The sequence below is a fragment of the Etheostoma cragini genome, chromosome 7, assembly GCF_013103735.1.
Source record: "Etheostoma cragini isolate CJK2018 chromosome 7, CSU_Ecrag_1.0, whole genome shotgun sequence".
In the NCBI taxonomy this organism is placed as follows: domain Eukaryota; kingdom Metazoa; phylum Chordata; class Actinopteri; order Perciformes; family Percidae; genus Etheostoma; species Etheostoma cragini.
Genome location: NC_048413.1, coordinates 1243614 through 1269168, shown reverse-complemented (window position 1 = coordinate 1269168; position 25555 = coordinate 1243614). Strand labels below are relative to the sequence as shown.

The 25555-nt window shown below is 42.4% G+C and overlaps 2 protein-coding genes across 6 annotated transcripts in view; one reads left to right on the top strand and one right to left on the bottom strand.

Annotated features, from left to right (window-relative positions):
• Positions 1-1496: 1496 nt before the first annotated feature.
• On the bottom strand, positions 1497-9182 carry tspan31 (tetraspanin 31). Its single transcript, XM_034875681.1, has 6 exons — positions 8983-9182; positions 5193-5360; positions 4971-5051; positions 4673-4813; positions 4224-4331; positions 1497-3213 (listed from the first exon to the last, which is right to left on the bottom strand). Exons 1-6 carry the CDS (start codon positions 9043-9045, stop codon positions 3139-3141), a joined length of 636 nt encoding a protein of 211 aa, XP_034731572.1. The 5' UTR covers positions 9046-9182; the 3' UTR covers positions 1497-3138.
• Positions 9183-10262: 1080 nt separating this feature from the next.
• agap2 (ArfGAP with GTPase domain, ankyrin repeat and PH domain 2) overlaps positions 10263-25555 on the top strand; it is a 29395-nt gene continuing 14102 nt past the window's right edge. For 2 of the 5 annotated variants that reach the window (XM_034875647.1, XM_034875646.1), the window contains exons 1-5: positions 10263-10640; positions 22270-22328; positions 23077-23164; positions 24182-24267; positions 24849-24984. In XM_034875647.1, the coding sequence (XP_034731538.1) occupies positions 10478-10640; positions 22270-22328; positions 23077-23164; positions 24182-24267; positions 24849-24984 (532 nt within the window). In that variant the 5' untranslated portion in view covers positions 10263-10477. Of the gene's footprint in view, positions 10641-14755; positions 17319-22269; positions 22329-23076; positions 23165-24181; positions 24268-24848; positions 24985-25555 lie in introns of those variants that run through there. The other 3 variants (XM_034875643.1, XM_034875645.1, XM_034875644.1) reach the window with 3 other exon arrangements.

The window sequence follows — 25555 nt, the reverse complement described above, 5'->3', positions numbered from 1 at the left end:
GGGATGGGGACAGTCAGACATGGGCCATTAGGACGAGGGCAGAGGAGAAGTTTGTCGTCATTAAGAACAACCTTGGTTGAAAGGCGGGTAACTTTCTTGTGTGTTGTCTCTATTCCCCTATCAGAGTGTACTTGGAACCCCCCCTCCCCACATTACTGGACCCATCCCAGATGAAGGGATTAATCGCCTTCTGAAGGAGCATCACAATCAACACCTACTGCTTGTGTGTTGCTGATGATGCCATCCACCTTTAATGTGAATGCAATCCATCTGTAAGATAATACTCTCCACTGTGTATAGATTCTTTCCTCATACCCATGTCAGAGCAGGGCTGAAGTAGCAGTGAACCGTGAAGAAATGGCAGCTGCAGAGACTCTGTACTGCCACCATGTGGTGAAAAGTCTCTCTGTTGTCACCACAGCTCAAATCTGTCCTCTCTGACAACACAGTAGCCAACATGGGTGGAAGAAGTATTAAGATATTTTACATAGATCTACTTTGTTACAGGGAAAGTAAAAGTCCTGCATTTAAATCATCATCATTTTAATCAAGTACAATTTCAAAAGTATTAAATTAAGTTCTGAATGTTTATTATTCATATGGGTCATTTCAGATTTTTATAATTCTGAATTAAATTTATTGATGTTTTCATCACTTCCATGTAACAGCTGGTAAAGGCTTACTTAGTTACTACTGCATATTACTGGGTAGCCTAACCAATACTTAAACTCATCATCTTTGTTCTTTCAAATATCTAAATCTGCAAACTAACTAAAGTTGTCAGACAAATCTAGTGAAGAAGAGGCCAGGTGGGTCCAGTGGTAGAGCAGGCGCACATGTACTAGCAGGTTTATGGCTCGACGCAGATGTCCAGGACTTGAATCCGAACCGTGACGATTTCCTCCCTGTCCTCACCCCCTTTCTCACCTAACTGTTAAAAAATTAAAGGTGAAAAAGCCCCCAAAAAATCTAGTGAAGTAATGAAAAGGATTTCAATATCTGCATCTAAAATCTAGAGGAGTTAAAGTATAAACTATATACTTCAGATACAGTATTAGGGACCACTAAGGTCTATATAAAGAGACTTCAGATACAGTATTAGGGACCACTAAGGTCTATATAAAATAGACTTTAGATACAGTATTAGGGACCACTAAGGTCTATATAAAGAGACTTCAGATACAGTATTAGGGACCACTAAGGTCTATATAAAGAGACTTCAGATACAGTATTAGGGACCACTAAGGTCCATGTAAAAGAGACCTCAGATATAGTATTAGGGACCACTAAGGTCTATATAAAATAGACTTTAGATACAGTATTAGGGTCCACTTAGTTCTAGATAAAAGAGACTACAGATACAGTATTAGGGACCACTAAGGTCTATATAAAGAGACTTCAGATTCAGTATTATGGGACCACTAAAATCTATCTAAAAGCATCCAAAGAGCACCATGACATGGCACCTTCAAAAAAATGACCAGAGGGAGACAGTGTCCGATTTCAGGTTTTATTATTTGGAAAATTAAGTCTCAAAAATCCAAGATACATTTGAATAACAAGTGCACACAAATTCAAAGTCAGGTTTAATATATGGCATACCAATGCTTAAGATCTGTCAAAATGTTTGTTTACATCAACGATGACTCCAAATCAGCAGCAGGAAATCCATATCAGCCAAGTTGACAGGTTCAAGTAAGACATAATTACAGTTTGTGTTAGTCCTTTAAGCAAGTCAAAAAGAGAAAACATCTCAAAAAGAGAGAATTAATGAGCAGTGATTTATCAACAGGAAATGTCAAACCTTGAGCTAGGCGTCAAAATGACATCATCAAAACTACAACACAAAACTTTAGCCTAATGTGCATCTTAAACTAAACTTAAATAGATCCTGAAAATATTTCAAACAAATCTTTTTACAAAGCATTTAACACTGATGAACAAAAAACAGCTGATGGCAACAGAGAACATACATTATTTTAAAATATATTTAAAAACAATTGCAACCAAGAGAGCATTTTCACAATTAATACTATTAAAAACAAAATTGGGTTTGCAATAATCAGCGCTGTCCACATTTACCCAATTATTTTAAATCATAATTATTTTTTTTTACTTTTGTGATTTCTTCCAGTTACACAGGAAGTAATGACACATACCTGAATCCACTTCTCTACAACCAGAATCTATACTAAACAACGTCACCGTGCGGCACAAAGGAACTTCTTAAACGCAGGATGGAGTCGATGATTTGGACCTTCAAACGATGCAGGCAAACTTCCTAACTAGAGGGGCAACTACATACCAAACCCATCGAGAAGGATTTAGAAAAGACTATGTACAACATCCCGGATGCAGTCCATTGGCGTCCTAACATCTCAGACTGTTAAAAGTTAGTTGGCTCAGTTACAGTTCATAAATACTTTGAACCCCAAACACTAATAACTACATGACAACATCTATTCTCGCTTCCTAATCCTGTTAAATCCCGGCATGTGTGGAAAAAGAACATTTACATACAGTTTTAAAACTACTTTACAACACATGTCCAGTATGTGCCCCCCCACCCCCATACTATACATGTCTGGGGACATGTCCGAGTATACAGTTCTACACTTCACTGATAGCACTGAGCGGGGGAATATATTTGATGTTGTGTGGTGCCACTACATTAGAGACGAGAGGGCAAAAAACTCAAGGTGCATACAGGTTATTTTGTTGGACAGGGCCCAGTCATTTGGTTGGTGTGTGGAAAGAAATCAACAAAGAGGCGGTTTGTCTGCGCAGGACACATGCAGAGATGTCTCATCCCTCAACTAGCAAGAAATCTGGTACTCAAATCAAGGCTGGGTCCCAAGTTATCCTTTCATACATAAGTACCCAGGTCTTCCAGCTGGAGCTCTTGCAATATTTCTGGACAGGTTGTTGTAGTTTCGCAGTCTCAGGTGAAGGTGTGTGTGTGTTTCGTTTCAGTGTTTGTCAGGTGCTGCGTGCGCTCGCTCGTTCCTTCTGTGTTGTTGTGGTTGGTCTAGTACTGTATTGGATGTCGGAGTGTCTGCCTCTACATGTGCATGATTCTATGTGTACCGGTGTGTCTGAAACAGCATCTACGGCGCTGCGCGGCGTTCGCGGGACAGACTATAGGAAAGCACTTGGGTTTGCCCGTGGATCCTTCTGGTTCCTGTAGCGCACGGCGAGCCACACTCCCAGGATCTGTTCAAGACAGAGACAAGAAGATAAAGACACGGTCACACCAACAAAACCCATCAGCACGTCAGCACAAGATATGTGGTGCTAAAAGGTTGCTGACGTTGGGACTACTCACAGGGGTAGTATGTGAGCTAACTGCTAACATGCTAACCAGCCAGCAGACTAATCTCATGAAACGGCGTAAGTATGACACGCCAATTCATCTGCCATTACTGGCTTGTCATCGCAACGCATACTCGCTTTTTAGCATAATTATCAACGCTGTTTGGCCTCCACTGACTCTTATTACCTCGCGATTGCGTGTGAATTATGCGTGTGTGATTATTATTCAAGTCATGATGTCATGCTGCAGCCAGGAAACTGGTAGCGGTAATGAGTCACAGGAGCTTCTTCCCGTTTCCTCTGCACTGAGCCGTTTATTCCCCCTGGCATCATGCTCTCAGCATTGTACATCATTTCATTCAGAGTCAGTCACAGGACAACTACTTCACACACACTTTACTTCACTTTCTCACAAATGTCTGAAAACTATTCCTCTGAGCAGACTGGATAGCTCATATGCTAGCTACCTCTATTGTTTAATCCCAGGCTTGCCATTCCTTCATAGGTCAGCAACATCAATGGTGCATTTATGTGCATCAAGGTTCACCAAAGTTAAATCCAAAATGTTTGCATGGATTTATTTCACAGATTCTATTCAAATGAAATTAATTCTTATATTTTTAAATGCTGGTGTAACTGGTCCTTTAGTGGGAACAAGACACCAAACTGCCAACCTTGAAATAACTGGATGACTCAATAAAAATATCTAAGGAAACCACAATTTGAACTTGATGGAATTTTTCATCCCCAAGAAGTGGACATGGGCATGTGTGTATGTCCATTTGGCTAGTTAAAGCAATCACTCCAATTGGCGTTAAGCTCAATTCAGTGTCTTTCTCTGTCCTTCAAAGACGATTCAGACTGATTAAATGAGATGGGAGGAGATGTGGGTCTGCAGTCTGGACACTCACCTCTGTGAAGCTGAAGAAGAGCCCTACGCCCCCGAGAATCTTCAGAGCCACTGTTGCATGAGTCAGCATCAAATCCCCGCAGGTGTGACAGCTTTCACTTTTGCATAACTGGAATAAAAGACATAGAATAACGCGGCCTTTAGTCAGGTTTGTCTGCTAAACCAGTATTCGCTACTAAAATCTATTCTGAGAACGACATCAGATAGACTACTCTTAATCTATTCTGGGTTAAAGGAAATGCTTATTATATTCAGTGGACAGGAAACAATATGAGACAGCAATATTTATCTATGATGTAGGTAAATACTTTATGTAAACACCATATACAATGTGAATGATAGAAACAAAATAAAGTTTATATATGTAGCCACTCACAACTGCAATGTTGCTGTTTAAGCAGGTTTTCTTTTAAGAAATAGAATGAGCGGGGGGGGATATCTTAGACTTACAGCGGTACAGTGAGCCACATCCAGATCAAACTGGGCCTGACTTTCGGGGACGTCGAGCAGCCCACAGCAGTTCAGCTGGTTCTCCAGGTCCATCTTGGTCTTGTTCTCCAACATTCCCCAAGCAGAGTTCAGAAGGGCCTCCTGGAAAGGCGAACAAGACAAACAAAATGAAGTGATTCGCTTGTATAAGTCCCGAAATGTATTTATGAAGACGTCCATATGTTTTGCTAAGTGTTAAAAGGAACATGAATGCAACGTGACAGACATAATAAACGTGTTCAAAATAGAGTTTGGGTACCTGCTGACCGCCGTTCATTGCCAAGCAGGAACAGGAAACTCCAAATTGGAACAGGAATACGATAAAGAGAATGACCATGTACTGGGAGCAAGGAGTTAAAGAAACAGACAAGATGGCACAACAAAAAACCAACCACCACATTCTTTCAATTTTCAAATCCCACTGCGGCGCAAATGACCCGCCAACCTTGGGCGGGTCAATGCCAACGAGGGGCGAGGATACAAAGAAAAGCATGACTTGGTGATGGTGTATCGCTCCGACGAGTCCAACGATAGCAATGAGCAGCAGGAAGACGCCCACTGCGATGACCCCTCCGATGATGTGGATGCTGGACACCAAGCCAAAGCCCTTCCCCCATGCTGCTACTCCAATCAGCAGCAGCCCAACCAGCTGGAGGGAGAAGAGAGAAGGAAGTTATCCAGCCAGCCCAGGCAGCGTGCATTTGATGGGACCGAGCTCATCACATAGTCACAGCACTGTTTTGATTAACACAAACAACAGTTTTCCCATGCAGGGGTTTCCCTTCCTTTGGAAGGTTTAGGGGCTCCACCTGAGCAGTTTTCGGACGCACCAAAGCCAAATGAATGTAAGTGAAACACTTTACTCAGATCTAATAACTGTAGTCGGACTTCAGATTTTAAGATTTGTCTTTAGGATTTTTGATTGATATTTATAATTCATTATCTACTCTAGGTTAGCCCAGAAATAATTACAGTCCAATGTCATGTGGAAAAGAGACGTAAAACTACCACCAACCGACTACAAAGAGACGCTACATGACAACAGAGACGCAAAACTACCCAAAGAAAACACAAATGATCAAAAAGAGACACACATACCACTACAAAGAGACAAAATCCCCAAAAGAGACTCAAAATGTATAGGGAAATTGCATTCATTTTAATTGAAAAACATTTTCTAGACAAATATGTGCGCTTAAGTCTTTTACAGAGCTAAGGAAAACTCTGCTATTAACTCTAGTTAGCCAAACATATAATGCATGTGTAAGGTAAGGTATCGAAACATATTTACTTCTTTAATATTAATGGCTTTAAATAATGAGCTTATCCCTCTACCATAGGGAGGGAGCTGACAAACCGTTCCAGAATTCATATTGTATTGTCATGGCTGACCCATGAGGTCGTCTTTTTGTGAAGGGACTATTTGTCCTTCTTTTCTTCTTCATAGGTCTTCTTTTACTGCCTTGATTTTGCACAGCAACTACAGCATCACACTTGTGACAGTTTCAATGACTCAGCGGTCAAAAGGATTGGTGGCATGTGTACATCATGTTCTGACTAATTGGGCCGTGCATGCCTCAAGTGTGAGGCGACTGTGTGGCTCCCTGTGTGTCACAACAGAAGGCGAACAGCGCACATGTCAATGTCATATTTACCCCAACATCTTTCTCTAAGTACGTACCTGTTAGACTTAAAAAGAATTAAGACCACAAATAAGAGCGAGTTAAACAAACACAATCAAGCCCGTTGTGACTTAATACTTGATATGAAAAACATGATTATGTTGGCTATGTCTAACTAGAGTTAGGTACCGAGCTCTGTCCTTTTTTTGGGTACCTACCCAATTATGTCAGTACGACCGTGGACTGATTTACGCTTGATCAACCGGTGCAAATGCGCATCGGAGGCAACTCGGGGTTCAGTGTCTTGCCCAAGGACACATCGACATGGGACTGCTGGGACAGGGATTGAACCACCAACCTTCCGAATGGCAGGCAACCGCCCTACCACTGAGCCACAGCCGCCCCGGTAAAGCAGTTGCAAATGTGGTTACACTTTTCAAAACTTCACCCATACACTGTTCACTGCGATTTGATATTAATGGTGAGCTGAAAGAAGCCCCGGTGTTGTTATGGAACTCACGCAGCTTCTGGAAAAGGCCCGCTCTTCAGCAGCATTCACACACTGCTATTGGCCAGACGTCCATGCTGACGCACAGTAACATAACCCAACTTGATAAAAGTTACGTTGGATCCATAATAACGCTTAGCGGCGCTGTTGAAGTTGCACTTTCTCTGAGACAGGCAGGTATAAAAGGGGTTTGAATGCCCTGGTTACTGACTGACGGGCTAAGTTTGTAAGGCAAGGCAACTTTATTTCTACAGCACATTACAGCAACAAGGCAATTCAAAGTGACATAAAACTCAAGAGCAATTAAAACTGTCATGAAAATAAAACAGCTTTCTTGCTCCCACCCCCAGACCGATCCGACCAATGAGAGGGCTTGACATTATTGCCTGATTTGTGATGACACAATTTGGTACGCTTGGATTTTTCCAGGTGTGAAACCAAACCAAACCGACTGAGGACAGAGCGCTCCAAGTTTACTAACTCACCAACTGATTTGGACCAAAGCAAACAACCTACAGGTGTGAAAACGCCCTAAGAGACCTGACCCCTCCTCTCTCTAACTGGACCCAGACTGTCCTTATGTTAGCCCAAAAACTTGTCTGGTCGAAGAATGGAAGGCCTCCTCAGCAGCAGCACTGGATTTGTGGCAAGGCCAGCTGGCTGCCCTTGAACAACTGTCCCATTGGTTGCTTGATAAGTGCAACTTAAAATGGGGGAAGTGTCATTCGTACACTTTGGGCATTTAATGGCGTTCCGGCTCATGAACATAGCATTTAACTAGGAAACATCACTGAGGCGTACATTTTGATAGAAAATTGTACGTACATATAGGCAAGGTTGTAAACTCAAGGGCTCTATGCATCACTGTCTATTTCTTTAATGATTTTCTAAAATGTATTATTAGTTTAGTTTTCGTCTCCGGTCCCGCTTTGTCTTCCTTTTAGTTTATTTTGTCGTCTGTGTACTGCTTCATTTTTCTGATGGATGTGTGTGTGTGGAAATTTTCTGAAAAAAACAAACTGTTAAACATAAAAACAAATGTGAACGGTACACAATCATGACAAAATATAGCATAATAAAAGGAGAAATAAATGCAGAATATCTATTAAGCATTAGTTATTTGCTCCCAGTAGACTACACATACTAAAACAGACAACTCAATAATAAAATGTGCAGTGTCACCATTTCTAATGTGTAGTATTTTGAATTATTATATATTTGGAACTTATAAAGTTAATTTTCTTTAATGGGCTAAACTGGTACATTTCTTTTTTTTAGCACCCTATTGATAAGCTTACTTTTTGTTTGGATTTCTGTCTTATTTTCTGTCTTTTCAGCTATACACAGTAGAAATAGTCATGACAAAGACATTTGTCCACTGGCACACATCAACCAACAATACTGAACACATGGCGGAGGGACACATCAGTAATGATAGTCAACAGTGCCTTGAACCTTATTCTACTCAATTCAAATAGCTATATGGAGGGGCAAAGTAACAAGAAAATCCACAACGCACAGCCATAAGGTCTATTCTTCCCTCAAACATTCCTAGCTGTTTAGTTTGAGAACAGGTCTACAGGTCTGTTGTACTAGATTTCATTAGCACAAGCACCCCGAGATGTCAGATCTGGGTTGAAGCCTCAGTTCATTGTGAGTTTATGTTAGCAGAGCTGAAGCTAACATGTTGACTATCCCAATTCACATAAACACCAACTAACACGTGAGCTTATGAAATCGTGGTGTGCTCAGGTGACTGCTAAGCGGAGGGGACGTGGTAGATAAATCCTTCAAGCGTGTCAATTTCACATTTTTGGGGTCAGTTGGCCTACCAGCTAACGGTAGCTTCCATTCACATAACGGTGATAGCTTAGAGGCTAGCTACAGTTAGCTAATATTACTACATTGTAGCTAACGTTACACTAGACATTTCTAACTTTTTAATATGTAATGAATAGAAATGAGTACATACCATGAATTGTCTGCAAAATAAAAACAGAGCAATTTGAAACAAAATCAGTCATCTTTCTGCGCCTAGATAAAATTATGCTAGTTAACACAGAGGCTAGCTAGCTAGTCAGGCTAAGATAACGCAGCTAGCTAGGTAAAAGTTAGCATGATGATCCATTTTGTACACTCACCATATAAACCACATTCAGGGAACAAAGTGCATTTTTGGAACAGGTGAATCCGCCACAGACCATATTCGAAAAACCTTTATCGGCTAATGAATAAGACTTAATAATAATATTTAAAAAAAATCAGTGTTATCGGGCTCTCCGGACCTCTCACGTCTGGACCCAAATGTTTTTGGTCAATGGAGAGGGCGTGTCTGATGACGTCAACACCGCATGTGACGTCAGGGTGTCAACCATTTGTCACCGTTAGGATGAAGCCATATTTGGAACAAAAAAGGTCATAGAGGCTTTCTTTGGTCTATAATCAAAAAAATAAAGAAAAGTAAAAATTTTAAAATCAAACTCAGCCTTAATGGCCAAGTAAGTGTCATAAAAGGTGTACACACATATTATATACACATGCATATACACATACACACGTAAACTAACAGCTCAAAGAGGATTGTAAAAAAAAAGTAAAAGGTTAAAAATAATAAATATGGTTACTAAAAGTTACATTTGTACAGTGAAAGTGATATATAGGAGTGGAAACAGGATTCCGATGTCTGTGTGAACACAGTGTGTACTATCATCAGGCTCTCACTGGTGATGACAGTACAGTTGTTACACAAGGATGACACAATAGGCTTGGTAATACATCAGTGGGGCGTCAGTGTCATAGCATGACAAAGAAAAAAGAGATGTTTGACATTAGCAGTTGATTATTCACTCATAACTTTTTATGATTTTTAACCACCAAATCTCAGGAAGCCGAGAGTAATCTGTAAGATCAGTGGAGCTGCTCTACTTATAAGACACAGAAGAGACTTTTTGATTGGCTTTTTTTGAAGAGGTATTCTGTATTTCACACTTAACATAAACAGAGCCTGTCAGGGGGGCTCAGCAGATTAACATCATGACAGCACAGCCTTCGTATCCACTGTGTTGCCTAATGATAGATCACCATTCACAATCAATAGTCCACATATGCTTCCCATACTTTTAGCCCTTTTCACCAGGTGCACTGATAACTGTCCTCTCTGTCTCTGCAATGTGTCTGACAGCAGTGGATCATTTACAGAGTGAAAAAACAGTGTGTCTTCTAATAGAGAGACAACGTTGCCTAAACACATCAACTGTGGTTACAGTTTAATATTTATTATGTTTTTGTTGCTTTATTAGCAGCAGTAGAGTCTACGGTGTAGCCTCAGACGCCGTTACAATGGTTTGCCCACCGCAGCATTCAGAGCTGCTGTGTATGAGAATATGGTTTGAAATAAGGAAGTGAATTCAGTTCAGTTCAAACCTGCAGAGGAAACTGAGCCGTACGTTGTCGTGAGCTGACTTTTTGTGGTCTAGAGCGAGAGAGAGAGAAACCCCAAGCAGCCGGTGCCTCATTTTCGTGCCGCTTCTGTTTCTTAAAGTCTGTGTTCATCTTGTGGAACAAACACCCCGGGGGTTCAAATGGGCTGAAGTGAGGCATTTTAGCTTCAGTTTACTAAGAGATCGATGTGTCAGGATGAGCAGCAACAGCAAATCAGTAAACTCCACTGCAATAAAAGCAGAGATCAAGAGGCATGAATCTCTCCAGAGTGCCATCAACAGACTTTCCAAGCAGTTTGAAAGAGTCACAGATCAACAGCTGCGCTCAGGTCTTAAAGTTTACCTCCACAGCATCCAAGGTAAGCGCATACTTTCTTTCCTGTCTTTGAGGAAGAGCGCAACATGTTACCTGTGAGATAAAGTTCTTATCCAAAGGTTATCAGAATTTGTTGCATGGGCTAACTCTCAGCGTTCTCACTTTACTGCCTTCTCTTAAAATAGTTAACAGAAAAAAAGTCTTGTGAAGCTTTCGGTTCACAGTGTGTTAAGTCGTTAGCGGTGGGGAGTGAGGGAACGTGATCGTGTAGGTGATTGATATTTTCCTCTGTGCTTCCTGTGTCAGTTGGTGTGTCTTTTCTTTTCGAGGAAGTCAATGTTCTTTTTCATTCTCACTTCACTCAGAGGGCAAAAATTCACCTCCTGGAGTCCTGGTACACAGTGGCATTTATCTATCACTCAGCCTCTGGACACGGGCAACCAATGGCATCACCCTTCTGCAGCCATCGCCATGGCAGCAGGATGAAACCTGCTGTGCGGCCTACTTCCTGTCTGCCAATCTGCAACTGCCCTCAAAGCCACTTCCTTTCAGACAAACAGGGCCTTTACATGTGAAGTCGATCACTTTTACATCATTTCCTCATGTCTCTACGTCCCACCTTTTCTTGCTAAAATGACACGACGTGTCGTGCATAACGTTTTTATGTAATCAAAAGTAGAAGGTAGAAGTACTGACTACGCAAAATGACTCCTTTCACAATGTTGAATTATGGAGATTGAATTGATGGAAAGTAACTAAGTAGATTTAGTCAAGTACTGTACATAAGCAAGATTGTGATACACATGTACTTTACATGAGTATTTCCATTTTGTTGTACTTTATACTTCTACTCCACTACACCTCAGAGGGAGGTGTTGTGTTTTTCACTCTACTATGTGTCTGACAGTTGGAGTTGCTAGTAACTTTTTCAGATCAAGATTTTTTTTTCTCCCTTTATTCAGAAAGATAGTGGATAGACAGGAAAGGTGGGAGAATGATGGAGGAGGACACACAGCAGAGGGCAGCAGGTTGGATTCCGACCCGGGTCGCTGCAAAGACCTCAGCCAACACGGGCCGCACGCCCTTACTGGGTGAGCTAGAGGTCGCCCCAAGATTTTACATTAAAAACACAGTAAGATTATAAATTCAAGACGGTGCTTTCCTCCCTCCAGACATCTCTATATTGTGTGTCTGGAAGAAAAAACTCAGACACAAAAGTTGTCATTTTGCATCATCTGAGGCATTTTTGCCCAAAGGCGGTGTACTACAAGCCAGCTAGTTCTGCATGTTTTCAACCTGCCCATAGGGGGTTGGACTCAAAGCAAGCAGAGTGTCGGCCATCTTGGAGCTAAGCTACAGCTGTCTCTTTTCTTTAACTGTCTATGCTTTTACAACAATTACGTGCATTCAAAGTACTGCACATGTGTACAACCGGGACTCCCAGTTTGTAATATTCATAATCAATCAGAGGCTCCATCATCATCGTGTTACCTCATTCATTGATAGATAGATACTAATTAAAGTCTTTCAGATCATCACGTTTATCAAAATCATAAATGCAGGACTTGTTGTTACTTGTAGTGGAATGTGTATTGCTACTTTTAATTTAAAAGATCTCAGTGTGGGTATGAGAGGCCTTTAATTATATTGCATCATATTCAGTAAGTTAATCATATTTTAGGAGAATCAATTGCAGTTAGAAACATGTGGTAGGGTAAAAAGTAGAATACCTCCCTGTGGAATGTAGAGCAGAAGTTTACTTATACTCATGTAAAGTACATACACTTAAAAGTTGTACTTCTGTAAATGTAGCTTACTTTGCACCCTAGTGATGTCAGACCGGTTGGAATAACCAGCTTATGATTTCAGGTTGTTTCTTAGTTAGCCATTTTACACATTCCTCTGTCTATGTGTGAATTAAAGGTCAAGCAGCCTGTTGGATTTTGGGCAGCTTTGAGGTGTTTTTAGGATCTGGCAGACGTTGACACGCTCTGAAAAGCCCATCCCTATGTGTAAGAACATCCAGCTGAATTCATTTTTGGGGTTTAATTAGGCTGCTGGAGTGAGGATCAAAGTCAGTGGATCCTTTATGGGGGCCTGGTTGTGTGAGTGCAGAGTTCACCGGTGCTGAAAGAGAGCCACCTCTCTTTTTTTTGGACAAAATAAGCGAGGGGGATGTAATCGGCTGACTGAGAAAAAGATGGAGATGGAGATGGAGATGGAGATGAAAAAAAAGGGGGAAGGTAGGGGTAAATCAAGACTTTTAAATGGGAATCTGACTGGTAGTGTCCTCTGTAGCGTGGCAGCAGAACAGGGGGAAAGACTGAAAGGACAGCTCCTAGTGAAGGAGAAAGGAGAAACCACCCAGCATGACCACTGCCCTTGGCCAGTGTCCATCTGACAGCACCCGCCCATAGGTGACAGTGTGTGTGTGTGTGTGTGTTTTGTCTGCATGCATGCATGCGAATCTCCTCAGTAAAAAAGTGTCTGCCTGAACAGAATCTGATTTTCTGCTTCATATGTGGGTGCCTATTTCAAAAATAATTAGATTCACCGTGCAGCACTGCAAGCTGCAGCAACCCGACGTGCACTTCAACTCACACATGCATGTCATGTCCTCATGGTTCTTGTTAAAAAAAATGGATTTTTACACACATATAACATCAATCACCCAGAAAGTGCGTTTAGGTTTAAAGAAATATTTTATTTCTGCGGCTGCAGTCCTCTCTCAGGTCGGGTGTTTTTCCCCTTCAGCCAAAGGCGGTTGGCTGTCGGAGGTCTTTTGTATTCAGTGAGAGTAGTTATTGCCCTCTCACCGACGGGAAGGGGGGGGAGCGGGCTGAGCAGGTGGACAGTCAGATCGTGTGTCATGTGAGGATGGTGGGAGGCTGGTGCACTGTGGGGAAATGCATCCTCTGATTTCACATCAAGGTTGTTTTTTATAATCAGAGAGTAATTAACGCGAAATTACACCCGGTAATAATTCAAGTGATGGATGTGTAATCTTTTGCTGCAGTGTTTCTGATGTTCCACGCAGCAAACTTGAATCGGTTTCTCTTGTAGTTTTTCCAGTTTAATAATTTCTCTCAGTTGTGTTTTATGTGATGTTATGGGATATTTAGATATCGAAATTAGAAAATAAGTTTTAAAGTAAATTTTTAAGAAACAACTGCCAAATATTTTCTGGTTCCAGCTTCTCAAATATGACAATTTGTTGCTTTTTTGACTGGTGGATGGACTAAACATGACATTAAATGACATGAACTGGGCCTTGAGGAAATTGTCACAGACAGTTTTCACTTTTTTGCAGATTAAATGATAAATGATCAAGATCTTCCAATTTTTGGATAATGAATAGGATCGTCAGTTGCAGCCTTTATTCATTTTATTGCCTAGATTGTGTTAGTAATGCAGTGTATTTTGCATAACAGGTTTGAATTTAAATATCTTTTAATCCACGTCATCACATGAAAAACTTGCTGTGTTAGGCTGAAATTGATTTGTTTTATTCACACAGAAATAACGGTATATGTGTTCATTCAATACATCTTTTTGCATTCTGTGGTCCAACTATTGATGTCCAATATCTGTCTCGTGCTGTGAGCCCAGAGCTTTGCCTCTTCTGCTAATGAACACATGCCGTGGTAAGCAATAGACTACAGATCAATACGCTCACAGGAAATCTCTCTCACTCACATGTACGACACAGAGAAACGCCATTTGGATACATAGATCCAGGGAGAGATTGCCATACAGAATGTACCAGGAGGAGGAGGAGGATGAGGAGGAGGAGCAGGAGGAGGAGGAGGAAGAAGAAAAGGGAAGGACATGGAGATGATTGTGCCACCAGAGCCAGGAAGATTGTAACACCTTAGCAACAAACAAGCCAAGCCTCCTACTGAGGAGGAGCCACACAGAGCCACACAAAGCCACACACACACACACACACACACACACACACACAAATAGACAGTTGAAGACAGATGGATGATCTTGATGGAGCCATTCTGGCAGCTGTACAAATGAGACAGGGAAGAGACACACCGTGTCCCGTCCTGTAGTGTCCTTTTCCCTCCACAAACATCCATCCTTCCTTTTTTTCATTCCTGACTAACCCTGCCTGCTTTCCTCTCCCTGCCGTTGATCGTTTCTCCTGCGTTCTCCCCTCATTTAGCAGGTCCAGCATGTGTGTGCACTGCTGCTTTACCCGCTGCCTTCCCCCTCCCTTCGGCATGCAGGGAGAAATATGGAGGGGAGGGAATGATGGGGATGGGAGGGATGAGCAATAAAGAGCAGGGACCCTGCACAGTCTGAGAGGAGCAGCAGAGAGAGAGAGATTTACGGAGGGAAAGGGAAAGAAGAGAAGCAGAGTCTTCTGCATTGTATGGATTGCATATTGGAACAAGGAGGGGCATGTAGAGGGAGGGACAATGGTGATTCTGATCAGTGTGTGGGTGAGAACAGGAAACAGAAACGCGGTGTGCGACCTATGCATGTGTGAGGGTGTGTGAATATGTGTGTGAGTGTGTGATTGGACTCGTTGAACCTGTGCGACGGTGTCTCTATCAGGGTGCTGTGTGAGCAGTGACTCGCCTCAGCGCCTGCTCTGTGCCGGCGCTGTGTTGTCATGCTCAACGTCTGATGCACTCAGAGGACACAGGCTGCCTGGGAGACAGCGAGAGGGGCGTGATGGCCGGACGCGCCCTGACTTGGCCATGCACATCCAGATATCCACCCAGGCTTCTGTTGGCTTCTCCTCCTGGTCCCCTTCAGCCCTCATCAATGTCCTTCCTGTGCGTCTCCGTGAGGCTGCCTGCCTTCCTGCCGCTGCGCTCTCTGAATGGATGCTGCTGTCAACACACATGTGTGGCTTGCAGTAAGAGCCCATGATCTGGACGGGGAAGCATACAGCTCTGGGTGTACTATGCCATGCTGCTTTAGGGTGACACTGATGCATTTTTAAAGACTTTACCTTTTCAGGTTACTGCTGCTGTTGATCACATTCTTGATGACGTATGATGCGGGGCAGTTGTTATTCTGAATTGAATCCTGATTTTTTTTTTTTGGCTCTGAGTGAAGAGGATGGACTGAGCAACATATGAGATGGGGGTGGTGCACATAAAAATAAGGTCAAGTAAATAATTACCATCCGGAATGAGGCGCCATAATGTTGATTTATTTGTCTCAGTAGCTGCATACATATGCAGTGGATAGATTTTAATTGGGTGTTTTCTAGGAACAAAAGAGCTTCATGGACCGCACTGACAGCGTGTTGAAGGTTGTCAAGAAGAGGGGATTTTTTTTTCTGCCTCCCAGAGAAATGAAAATAACAGTCAGAGAAGAAATCCGTGACTGAAATTCAGATCGAAACAAAGAAATAGGGATTTGGGGGATGGATGAAACCAACAGCCGCTCTGCTGTTGTATATTCCAAGGAGGAACTTAATCTCCCTCCATGTAAGTTTTTAGTCTCAGTCGTGCGGTCAGATTCTGTCACAACCCAACACACTGGCAAACTGTCAGTCGTTCATGTCGCTCCGTCTGGTTTCATTCATCTACTGTGTGTCCACTGAAGCCTGACCACATGAGTGGAGGCGGCGCCCTGCAGCAACGCACCACCTACCTCATCTCCCTCACCCTGGTCAAGGTAGAGGCTGTGGAGGAGAATGGAGGGGAGGCCAAGAACAGCTCCCAGGGGGTGGAGGTGGAGGCCGGGCCCGGGGGAAAGGCGAGAGAAGAGGCCGGAGCAAGAGTGGAGGCTGAAGGTGAAGCTCCTGCACTGGCTGAGAATGGAGCTGGTCAACAACAAAGAGCTGAGCACGCTGCTGTTGTTGTGAAAAGCAAAAAGTTAACAGATGAACTCAAAGATGGAGAGAGAAAACCCCTCAGCCCCATGAAGGATAAACTGCCTTCCACTGTTGATGTGCTGAGCAAAGGGAGTGAAAAGCCACCGTGCAACCTCTCAATCCCCTTACCTGCAGAGAGAGCGATGATTCAGAAGACAAAGTCTGCAGAGATCGACTCACCACGAGTCGAGAAGACGCCTTCCACCCCAGAGGCAAAGCAATGCAAGTCCCCATCACTGACCACAACACCACCAACAGAGGTGGTCGAACCTAGCCGCACCCCGACCAGGACCAGCCTCCCTATCCGTCCGCTGGGACAGCGTCCTGTGAGTCTGCTGAAGTCTCACAGCAATGTGGCCACCCGCGGTCGCGATTCCAGAGAAGGTAGAGAGCGCAGCCCCACCTCAGCACAGAGCCTGGACCGCAAGGACTGCCGCATCCCGACACGCTCACCAGGCCCCTGCAGGGCCTCATGGGCCGAGGCAAGCAGGCCTGACGGATGGAGGGACCTGCGGGATGAAACTCAAGCTGGAATACCTCTGGAGATTGGATGTAGCATGGTTGCAGTGATGAGAGACAACCCCAGGAAGGAGAGACTGAAGACAGGTTCGGCCTCCCTACCTGCACCTGCACCAGCTACCCAAAAGCCTTCACGCAAAGGTAAAAGCCGCACGCTGGATAACAGTGACCTGAACAGTCTCTCTGAAGACCTGGGGCTGGCCCGGGAGGCCCAGCAAGGCCAACGGGGCTCCGCTAAAGACAGGAAGATGCTCAAGTTCATCAGTGGCATTTTCACAAAGAGCAGCTCGGGGGCAGCGGGGTCATCCTCCACAGCGCCCCCTGTCTACATACAGAGAGACTCCAGTGAGGAAGAAGGTAGGAAGTCACACACAAAACATCACTTTCACCTCTTCAGCTCCAAAAGCTTCACGTTGACTACATTCATGATGACAGAAACACATTATCACACACACTGCTGTCTCCAGTTCCCTTGCCAAACAACTATCAGACATATAGCTCCTTCAGTTGTGCACAGGCATCCATTTAAAAAGAGTTGGGGTGGGGTTGGGTGGGGTTGATCTTTTTAACCCTCCTGTTGTCCTCAGGTCAAATTTGACCACTTTTAAAAATGCCTGTATCAGAAATGTGCCATTTTGTTTAACCAAATTACTAAAAAAACGCTCTTTGATTAATTAATTAATCACTTTCATTGAATTTCAGGTGAAAATTGAAAAGGTTTCAAATCACCATCCTGATCAATATACAGTCCTCTGATCTTAACTATTAGTCAAAAATAATTCACAATTTCGGCTTTATTAACTCAAACATTAGGTACAATTCCATAAAAATGAAGGTTATTGCCCATGGATTCCAAAAAGTAGGGTTGAAATAGTGGCAGTAAGGTGGTGTTAGTGAAATAAATAAAAAACAATGCGTTGAAAATTTCAAATTTAAAAAAAAGTGTTCATCTTTTTGACCCGGGGGGGCTACACAAGGGTTGAAGAGCCCATCACAGATACATTCACAGGCTATAATGCTGTCACGAGCTGAGAAACATCTCGACGACACATGAAGTTCTTTGATTTGAGAACTGACAATAGAAACATCTTGGACCGTTTTTATCTAATTCCCCTCAGAGGGCGGGCAGATTTCACACCGCTGGAGGGGTAATCTCTGCACTCACACATACACACTTAAGCAGCGTTCCCAGCATGGGTTGAAATCTTGTAATGAAGCCAAAGGGGGCAGAGGCTTGGGTTTCCCTGCTCTGGGTTTTCTGATTTTTGCCTTGGTTTTATTTCCATAAACAGGGAAAGACATGAGGCGATTGGGGAAGTGGAAGTGTGCATCCAAAGCTAATCAAAAACATTTCTAATCCTGTCTTTGATGTTCCACCCACTACATGTTCTTCCCGGGGGCTTTTTTTGTGTCTTTATCGGGCATTCAATTTAAATTCCATCATCACGTCAAAAGCATTTCTGTGGCATTTCAAAATTAAGGATCCTTGAGTTGCCATTGCTGTTTTCCCCCCTCTTTGGTGTTAATACGTTGGCAGCGTAGGCTAAAACAGTGCATCTCTTTCACAAACGTGTTTTCTCAAAGAAAGAGCGAGTGTCAGCCTGTGGGAGTGTGTGTGTTTTATGTATTCATTCACTCATTGTGTATTCTGTTGTGTGTGTGCATCTTTACACATGCAAGTAGTGAGACTAGCCCCTCCGACTGCACACACACACACACATACATGCACACATACATACATACATACATACATACATACATACATGCATACATACACACATACACATTTACTGAGGGCAGGAGGAAGTGTTGCCATGGCAACCGGCAGGACTGCTGCTTCTGCTGCTGCTACAGAGGCAGAGTCTGATGAAATAGAGGGGTGGAGGAGGATGAGGCGGTTGTGTGTGTGTGTGTGTGTGTGTGTGTGCGTGCGTGCGTGCGTTTGTTCCTTCGTGTGTGTGTGTGTGTGTGTGTGACACTGTGTGTTGACACACGAGAGAGGATTCGGACTAAATTTCCCTAAAATGATTTAAGTTAGAAAATTGGCAGTTCTGGATGTGAGCTACAGGCGAAATGTGGGGGTTGCAGCCTCGCAGGGTGGATCACACACGATTAGTTTGGAGCAAGGAGGGTGGATAATTGGCTTTCTGTATAAATCTGTGTGTCAGGCAGCAAAAGGACTACACTGTCTGATCACTTTTGGCAACAGCAGCCGGCCATAAAGAGAGCTTTGACTTAGACAAAGATAGACTAACTGTGTGTTTGCGTGGTAGGACTCAGCTCTACAGTAAGCCTTCTTTTTGTCATCGTCTGAAGCACATCGTCCCCGGCTGCATCTGTGCGCCGTTGGCCTGGACGCTCCATACATTTAGCACCAGGCTCGAGTTTTAATCATCATCTGTCTTGGAAGGACACTTCACACATTCCCACCCAAGATGGCAGACAGTATAGTCTGCCCAAAACCTTTGGGTCTCCTCTGTTGTCTTTCTGTGATTTGTCCATTTCGTCCTTCTGTTTTTTATATCTTGATTGGATTTCTGAATTAGTTTTGGCAACATGGTCCCTAGAGGATGACTTTTCCTAGATCCTACTGACTTTTCCTCTAGGGCTACCAGCAGGTCCCGATCTTCCCGTATCCAGTGAAATATCTCAACATCTCCTTGATAGATTGGCATAAAATGCAGTACAGACGTTCATGGTCCTCATTAGGGCTGGGTGTTGTTTAAACAACGGCATTAGCAGTGCCCTTAAAGGGATACAGATACTAATCGAGTACTTTATTTGACACATTTCATCAAACTGTATTTGATACCCATTGTGTGAATGACAACATTCAGTGCAATGCCACCCTGCTGCTGCGGTGGCGGGCCAATCACATGTCTCGTTTAATCAAGGAACGCTTGCAGTGATTGGCTGGATCTTTTCCAGATCTGGTTAAAGAAAGAATCAAATGCAGATATCGTTTGACTAGAAAAGTCCCAATACAACCTGGTTATTTTGATTGATACCTTAACGTTATTGAGAATCGATGCCCAGCTCTGTTCCCAGACCCTAAATCTTAATGAATCAACAGTAGCACCATGATCAGGTCAAAAATTCAATGTGTCCAATACTTTCATTTCCAACTAAATACGCGCAAAACTACTGACAATCCCATCGGCCTCTGCTGTACTCTGCGTTTACTGCTAATTACCAAATGTGAGCATGCTAACAAGCTAAACTGAGATGCTAAACGCGGTAAAGATTGTACCTGATCCGCACCCCAGCGTGGCTGTAGACTCTTGGTTTTACTGGGTACACTCAGTTACCAGTTTATTAGGTACACGTACAGCAGTGTAACGCAACAATCCTGCAATAAATTCTTTTTTCATGAAAGTTATAATGTTGTTTCAACTGCATGACCATTTTGGAGGCTGCAGTTTGTGATGCTGAATCATATTGTGTTATACTGACACGTGTTTCTGTTATTTTGTCCACCTTATTAATATCAATAAGAGTAGGCCTACAGTAATATAGCATGTATATCACAATGTAGTTGCACAGCACCACAACCTCCACCCTCCCAAATGCTCATACAGTCGCATCAACAGCCAGGCAGTGGGATGATGGGTTGGGAACCGGAAGGACGCTGGTTCAAGTCCCCTTATGGACCAAAGTATGGAGTGAGAATTGATGGCTGAAGAGCTGCCAGTTTTGCTCTTGAGCCCTGCCAGGTGCTCTTGAGCAAGCCCCCCCCCAAGCTGATCAGGGCCCTGGATCAGCTGGCAGCCCACTCACTCTGACATTTCTCCATATGTGCATGTATAGGACCTGAGCATGTGTGTGTGGTGACCAAAACAGAGTGTAAATTGGAATTTTCCCACTGGGATCAATGAAAAGACTAAAAATCATTACTTTTTTTTTTTAAACAAGGGGATTTATTGCATTAGTTGCTCAAGTTTATTGTAGTAGACTGCTTTAGTTTTAGCTGTGGTGTACCTAATAATAAACTGACAACTGAGTGTATGCTTTTTCTGTCTCTGAAAAAGTCTAAGCCTCCCCTAAGGCTGTCCCTCTGTGTCTTTTTATTCTGGTCCCTCTGAAGGCACAGCTGGGTATCTGGGTGTGAGCGTCACATCACATCGGGGACAGGCCACCTCTCTTTGGCCCAGGAGGGACACTGGCACAGCTGTGTGCAACCTGACCCCTCTACTGTACTGCATGATGTGTATGTGGGTGTGTGCATCCACGCGTGTGTGTGTGTGTGTGTGTGTACATTTGAAGGTTCATGTTGTTTCTCCATCACACACACCAGCAAAAAAAAAGCTGAAATGATTACTTGACTCAGAAAAAGGATGAAAAGATAATTTTTAAGCAATAAGAGTAGGTGGATCATGGTCATGGTTAAGCAACATTTAAATAAATAAAAAGATAAATGCATTTGTATCTAAACTTTACACTTATATCTTACAATGTTTGTTAAGGAGTCAGTGTATTATACAATTTCTACAAGGTGAAAGTTATGAGCATTACATACACTAGGCTACATGAAGTGTAAAGGGTTGTTCATTCTTTTAATGGCATATTCACTATATGTGTGGGCATATGTATTTAAAGAATACTTGTTATGAAACTTGGATGATAAATAAGGATGTGGGTTAATGACAGAGATTAAAGATGATGTAGTTGGGCAGTGAAGGTCACGTAAAGTATGAAGTTTTGGGGAAATTCGTTTCAATATGTTGATGAGTTTAGGTTGTATTATTTTATATTATTGTTTCAGAGGTTGCCCGCAGTTTGATAATCTACTACAAATGAAAGTGAGGATTTGCTGATTCATTTCATTGTAAACTGAAGATCTTTGGGTTTTGGATTAGTCTCAGGCACTTTGTAGACATCTCCATGGCTATTTCTGCACTATTTTATGATGATTTATTGTCAAAAGGTTAATCAATCCAAACAAGAATCGATGGTTGCAGCTCTAGTTCAAAGGGGAGATGCTGTATGAGTCTTTGAACGTTTGAGTGGCAGCTGAACTGAAGCATCCAGCAAAGGCCACAGTAACTCACCTCGCAGCTGCCCGTCGTTTACAGCACGCAGGGAGCTAAGTGGATGACGAGTGTTGCGGCTGCATCTTGTGACTGAAAGGTTACCTTCATTAAAACGACCTGCGAGGCCACACGGATGCTTCTGGCGACCAGTCACACAGCAGCTGTGTGATTTATGGCTCTCCCACATGGCCGGTATGACGGAGGCTCTTTTACACTGCACATGATCAAAATGATGAATCTCTCTCTCTCTCTCTCTCTCTCTCTCTCTCTTTCCCCAGTAAATATTGCCAACAGCCAGGAGTGGACCCTGAGCAAATCCATCCCAGAGCTCAGACTGGTGAGGCACCAGTTACACTACCACACACATTCACTGCCAGTACACCACAAACAGAAGGATTAACTCCATTTATTAATATTGTGTCATTTTATTAAAGAAGTCTCTAGCAAACTTACACAATCACAAATGCTTTTATGTGTAGGGCTGAGCGATAGCTATCATAAAAACAATATAAAAATGTCTTATGGTTGATATTCTTCTATATCGGCTGCATTCCAAACCGCACGCTTTTTCTTTTAAATGTTGGTGTGTACTGCAGAGTGCCCCTACAAATGATGTAAGCTACTGTTAAAGGCAGTATGCATGCAGTTGGGACAATAACTACTTTATAACATTGCGGCTTGACTTTTGACCCTCTTGATCATGTATGCGCTCAAAGGATTGTGGGTAAGAATAGCCAGAAAAGCATGCTAGCTAGCCTCCTGCAAAGTCCGACTGGATGCAGTAGGACATCACAATATGTTCATTTTGCACTAAAGTTCTTAATAAACGGAAACAATACTCATGGGTTTATTTCAGATTATTTATTTATTGAATTACCAGCAAACATGCTATACCGGGATACATTCATTAGTGTCTAAATTCTATGAACCGCTGGCTACAGACAATAGACTAAACATGACTGAAAGGAACAAAAGCCTATCAGATGGGGGAACTGGTTCTGTCTGAGAGTTATATTTGATACATCACACTGTGATCGAGCCTGAATTAACTTTCTGCCGTTATATTTCCTTCCCTCTTCTCTCAGGGCATTCTGGGAAGTCCAAAAAGCGGCAAGTCAGCACTGGTGAACAAATACATCACGGGCAGCTATGTTGCACTTGAGAAGCCTGAGGGTGAGAAACATGCACAAGTACACAATATGTGTATTATGTGTCCTTTACAGTGGTGGAATGTAACCAAATACATTTACTCAAGTACCGTACACATTTGAGCTACTTGTACTTTGTTTGAGTCATTTCTTTTAATGCCCCTTTGTACTTATACTGCACAACATTTCAGAGGGAAATATTGTACTTTTTACTTATTTCAATTTAGTTCAAATATGAAGGTCTCCCTTTGGGTTATTACTACAGCTGTTTTCATTTTTCACAAACAAAACTATCAATTAATGAAGAAAATAATTAGTTTAATCATCATAATGAGCTCAGCCTTAAAAAACTACAACAGTAACTCCTGCTTCTACAATATTGCATGAGTAATAATATTATAATGATGGAATATCTACTATTTTAAGAGTCAGCGTCATCTACTTACTTCTTTAGGTACATATTCATGATTATACTGATACTTTTACTTCAGTAGTAGTCAACATGTACAATATAAACAGTATGTACAACATAAAATCTAGTATACAAAGCAGTCTAGACAGTACAAACAGAGTAATTAAGAGTGAGAGTTACAGGCAGAAGTACAATGCTTGTGTTTGTATGAATGTCCTATATTCTTATCAATTTAAGCTCCCCTCCAGAAATTAAATTATAATAAAATATAAAAACATTCATGGTTGTGACCCTAAAAAAAACAACTTAATAAGCCATTCAGTTTATAGCTCGTACTTTACATTTACATTTGTAAATGTGTGTGAGAATGTATCTGATGAGCAGGCGGCACCTTGTACAGGCACCAGTGTGTGAATGGTTAAATCAAACTTTAATGGTCTGAGCTCTTCCTCCACTGCTGATCCTTTAGGTAGTTGAGTGAGCGGGGGAAAAAATGTTTTTGGTTTATAAATACCAACATGTTTTGTCCCAGTTGATTGTTTTTGTTGAGAGAGATGCAGCGTGTTGTGTGATATGGTTTCATCCTCCATCATCTTCATCTTGTCTGTTGTCTGTCATTGTCCCTGTCAGGTGGGAGGTATAAAAAGGAAGTGCTGGTGGATGGACAGAGTCATTTGTTGCTGATCCGGGAGGAAGCTGGACCGCCAGATGCACAGGTGTGTTTGTGTTTGTGTGCGCGTGTGTTTGTGTGTGTGTGTGTGTGTGTGCGTGTGTGTGTGTGTGTGTGTGTGTGTGTGTGTGAGAGAGAGAGAGAGACAGCAGTAAGTGTGCAAAACTGTAACCTGCAGACTTCAGTGCTAGAATGTATTGCACATTTACTCAGGTACTGTCCTTGAGTAATATAAGTGTTGTATAAGTATAAGTGTTTTTTACTCCACTACATTCATCTGATTGTAGTTTTTATAAAATACTATGTTTTATGATAAATCTTAACCATATGAGGGCCTACAAGCCCAGCGGAAATGATTTGACCATTAAACACACAACACACACACAAAAAGGTCCCAGTTTTGAATATCTGTACATGTTTATATCTAATGTTAAATTTGACTGTCTTTACATGTGTATTAGAGTTTACTTTTTTTAAATGATAAAAACTTATCCTAATAGTGTGATAATGTACATATAAATGTTAATTGTGTTTTGTCTGATGCCTTGGCAACGTTGTCATTGTGAGAGAGAGTGAGAAAGAGAATACCTGCAGACTTGATCCTCTATCTTCCTCTTCCTCCCTCAGTTCAGCAGCTGGGTGGACGCAGTGATCCTGGTCTTTAGTCTGGAGAACGAGGGCAGCTTCCAGGAGCTCTACCAGCTCTACAGTCAGCTGGGTGCACAGCGCACGGACATCCCGGTCATCGTGGTCGGCACCCAAGGTCAGCACACGAATCACCGCCACGCGGATTCCTTCTGGGAGCGCATTCCACACAACACACTGGGAAACATTTTGAAATTGAAACAACTGTTTGGTCGCACTTTAGATTTGATTTCCATTTTCACAGTTTCATGTGGCTGTGGAGCCAGCGTCAGTAGAAAGATCTCTTCTGTGACTTTGTTGTCATCATAAGTTAATGAGGGACTGAAGGGAACACTAATCTTCAGACCACAATTTAAAAAAAATAACATGTTATGCATTCACTCAACTCATCATTTCAAGTCATGAACTCAATGTAAATGTTTAAAAAAATTGAAGTGATCTGAAAATGGAAACAAATTACCTTGACTTTAAAGTAAGTGTTATTCTGACATGAACTTAACGATTAAAAGTTTATTACTCTAAATTCCTGTAGGATGTTTCATAGTATAACTTCAATTTCAAGCAAAACCCCCAAACCTTTCTCTGGTTCCCACCTCTTGAAGGTCCAATGACACAGTGCTCTTTGGATGCTTTTATATAGACCTTGGTGGTCCCCTAATACTGTATCTGAAGTCTCTTTTATATAGACC

Coding starts and splice junctions, on each gene's coding strand:
- tspan31 (XM_034875681.1), bottom strand. CDS start 9,045: ATGGTCTGTGGCGGATTCACCTGTTCCAAAAATGCACTTTGTTCCCTG. Junction 5,052..5,192: donor ACCAAGTCATGCTTTTCTTT/GTATCCTCGCCC, acceptor CCTTGCTCCCAG/TACATGGTCATTCTCTTTAT. Junction 4,332..4,672: donor ATGTGGCTCACTGTACCGCT/GTAAGTCTAAGA, acceptor CTTTTATTCCAG/TTATGCAAAAGTGAAAGCTG.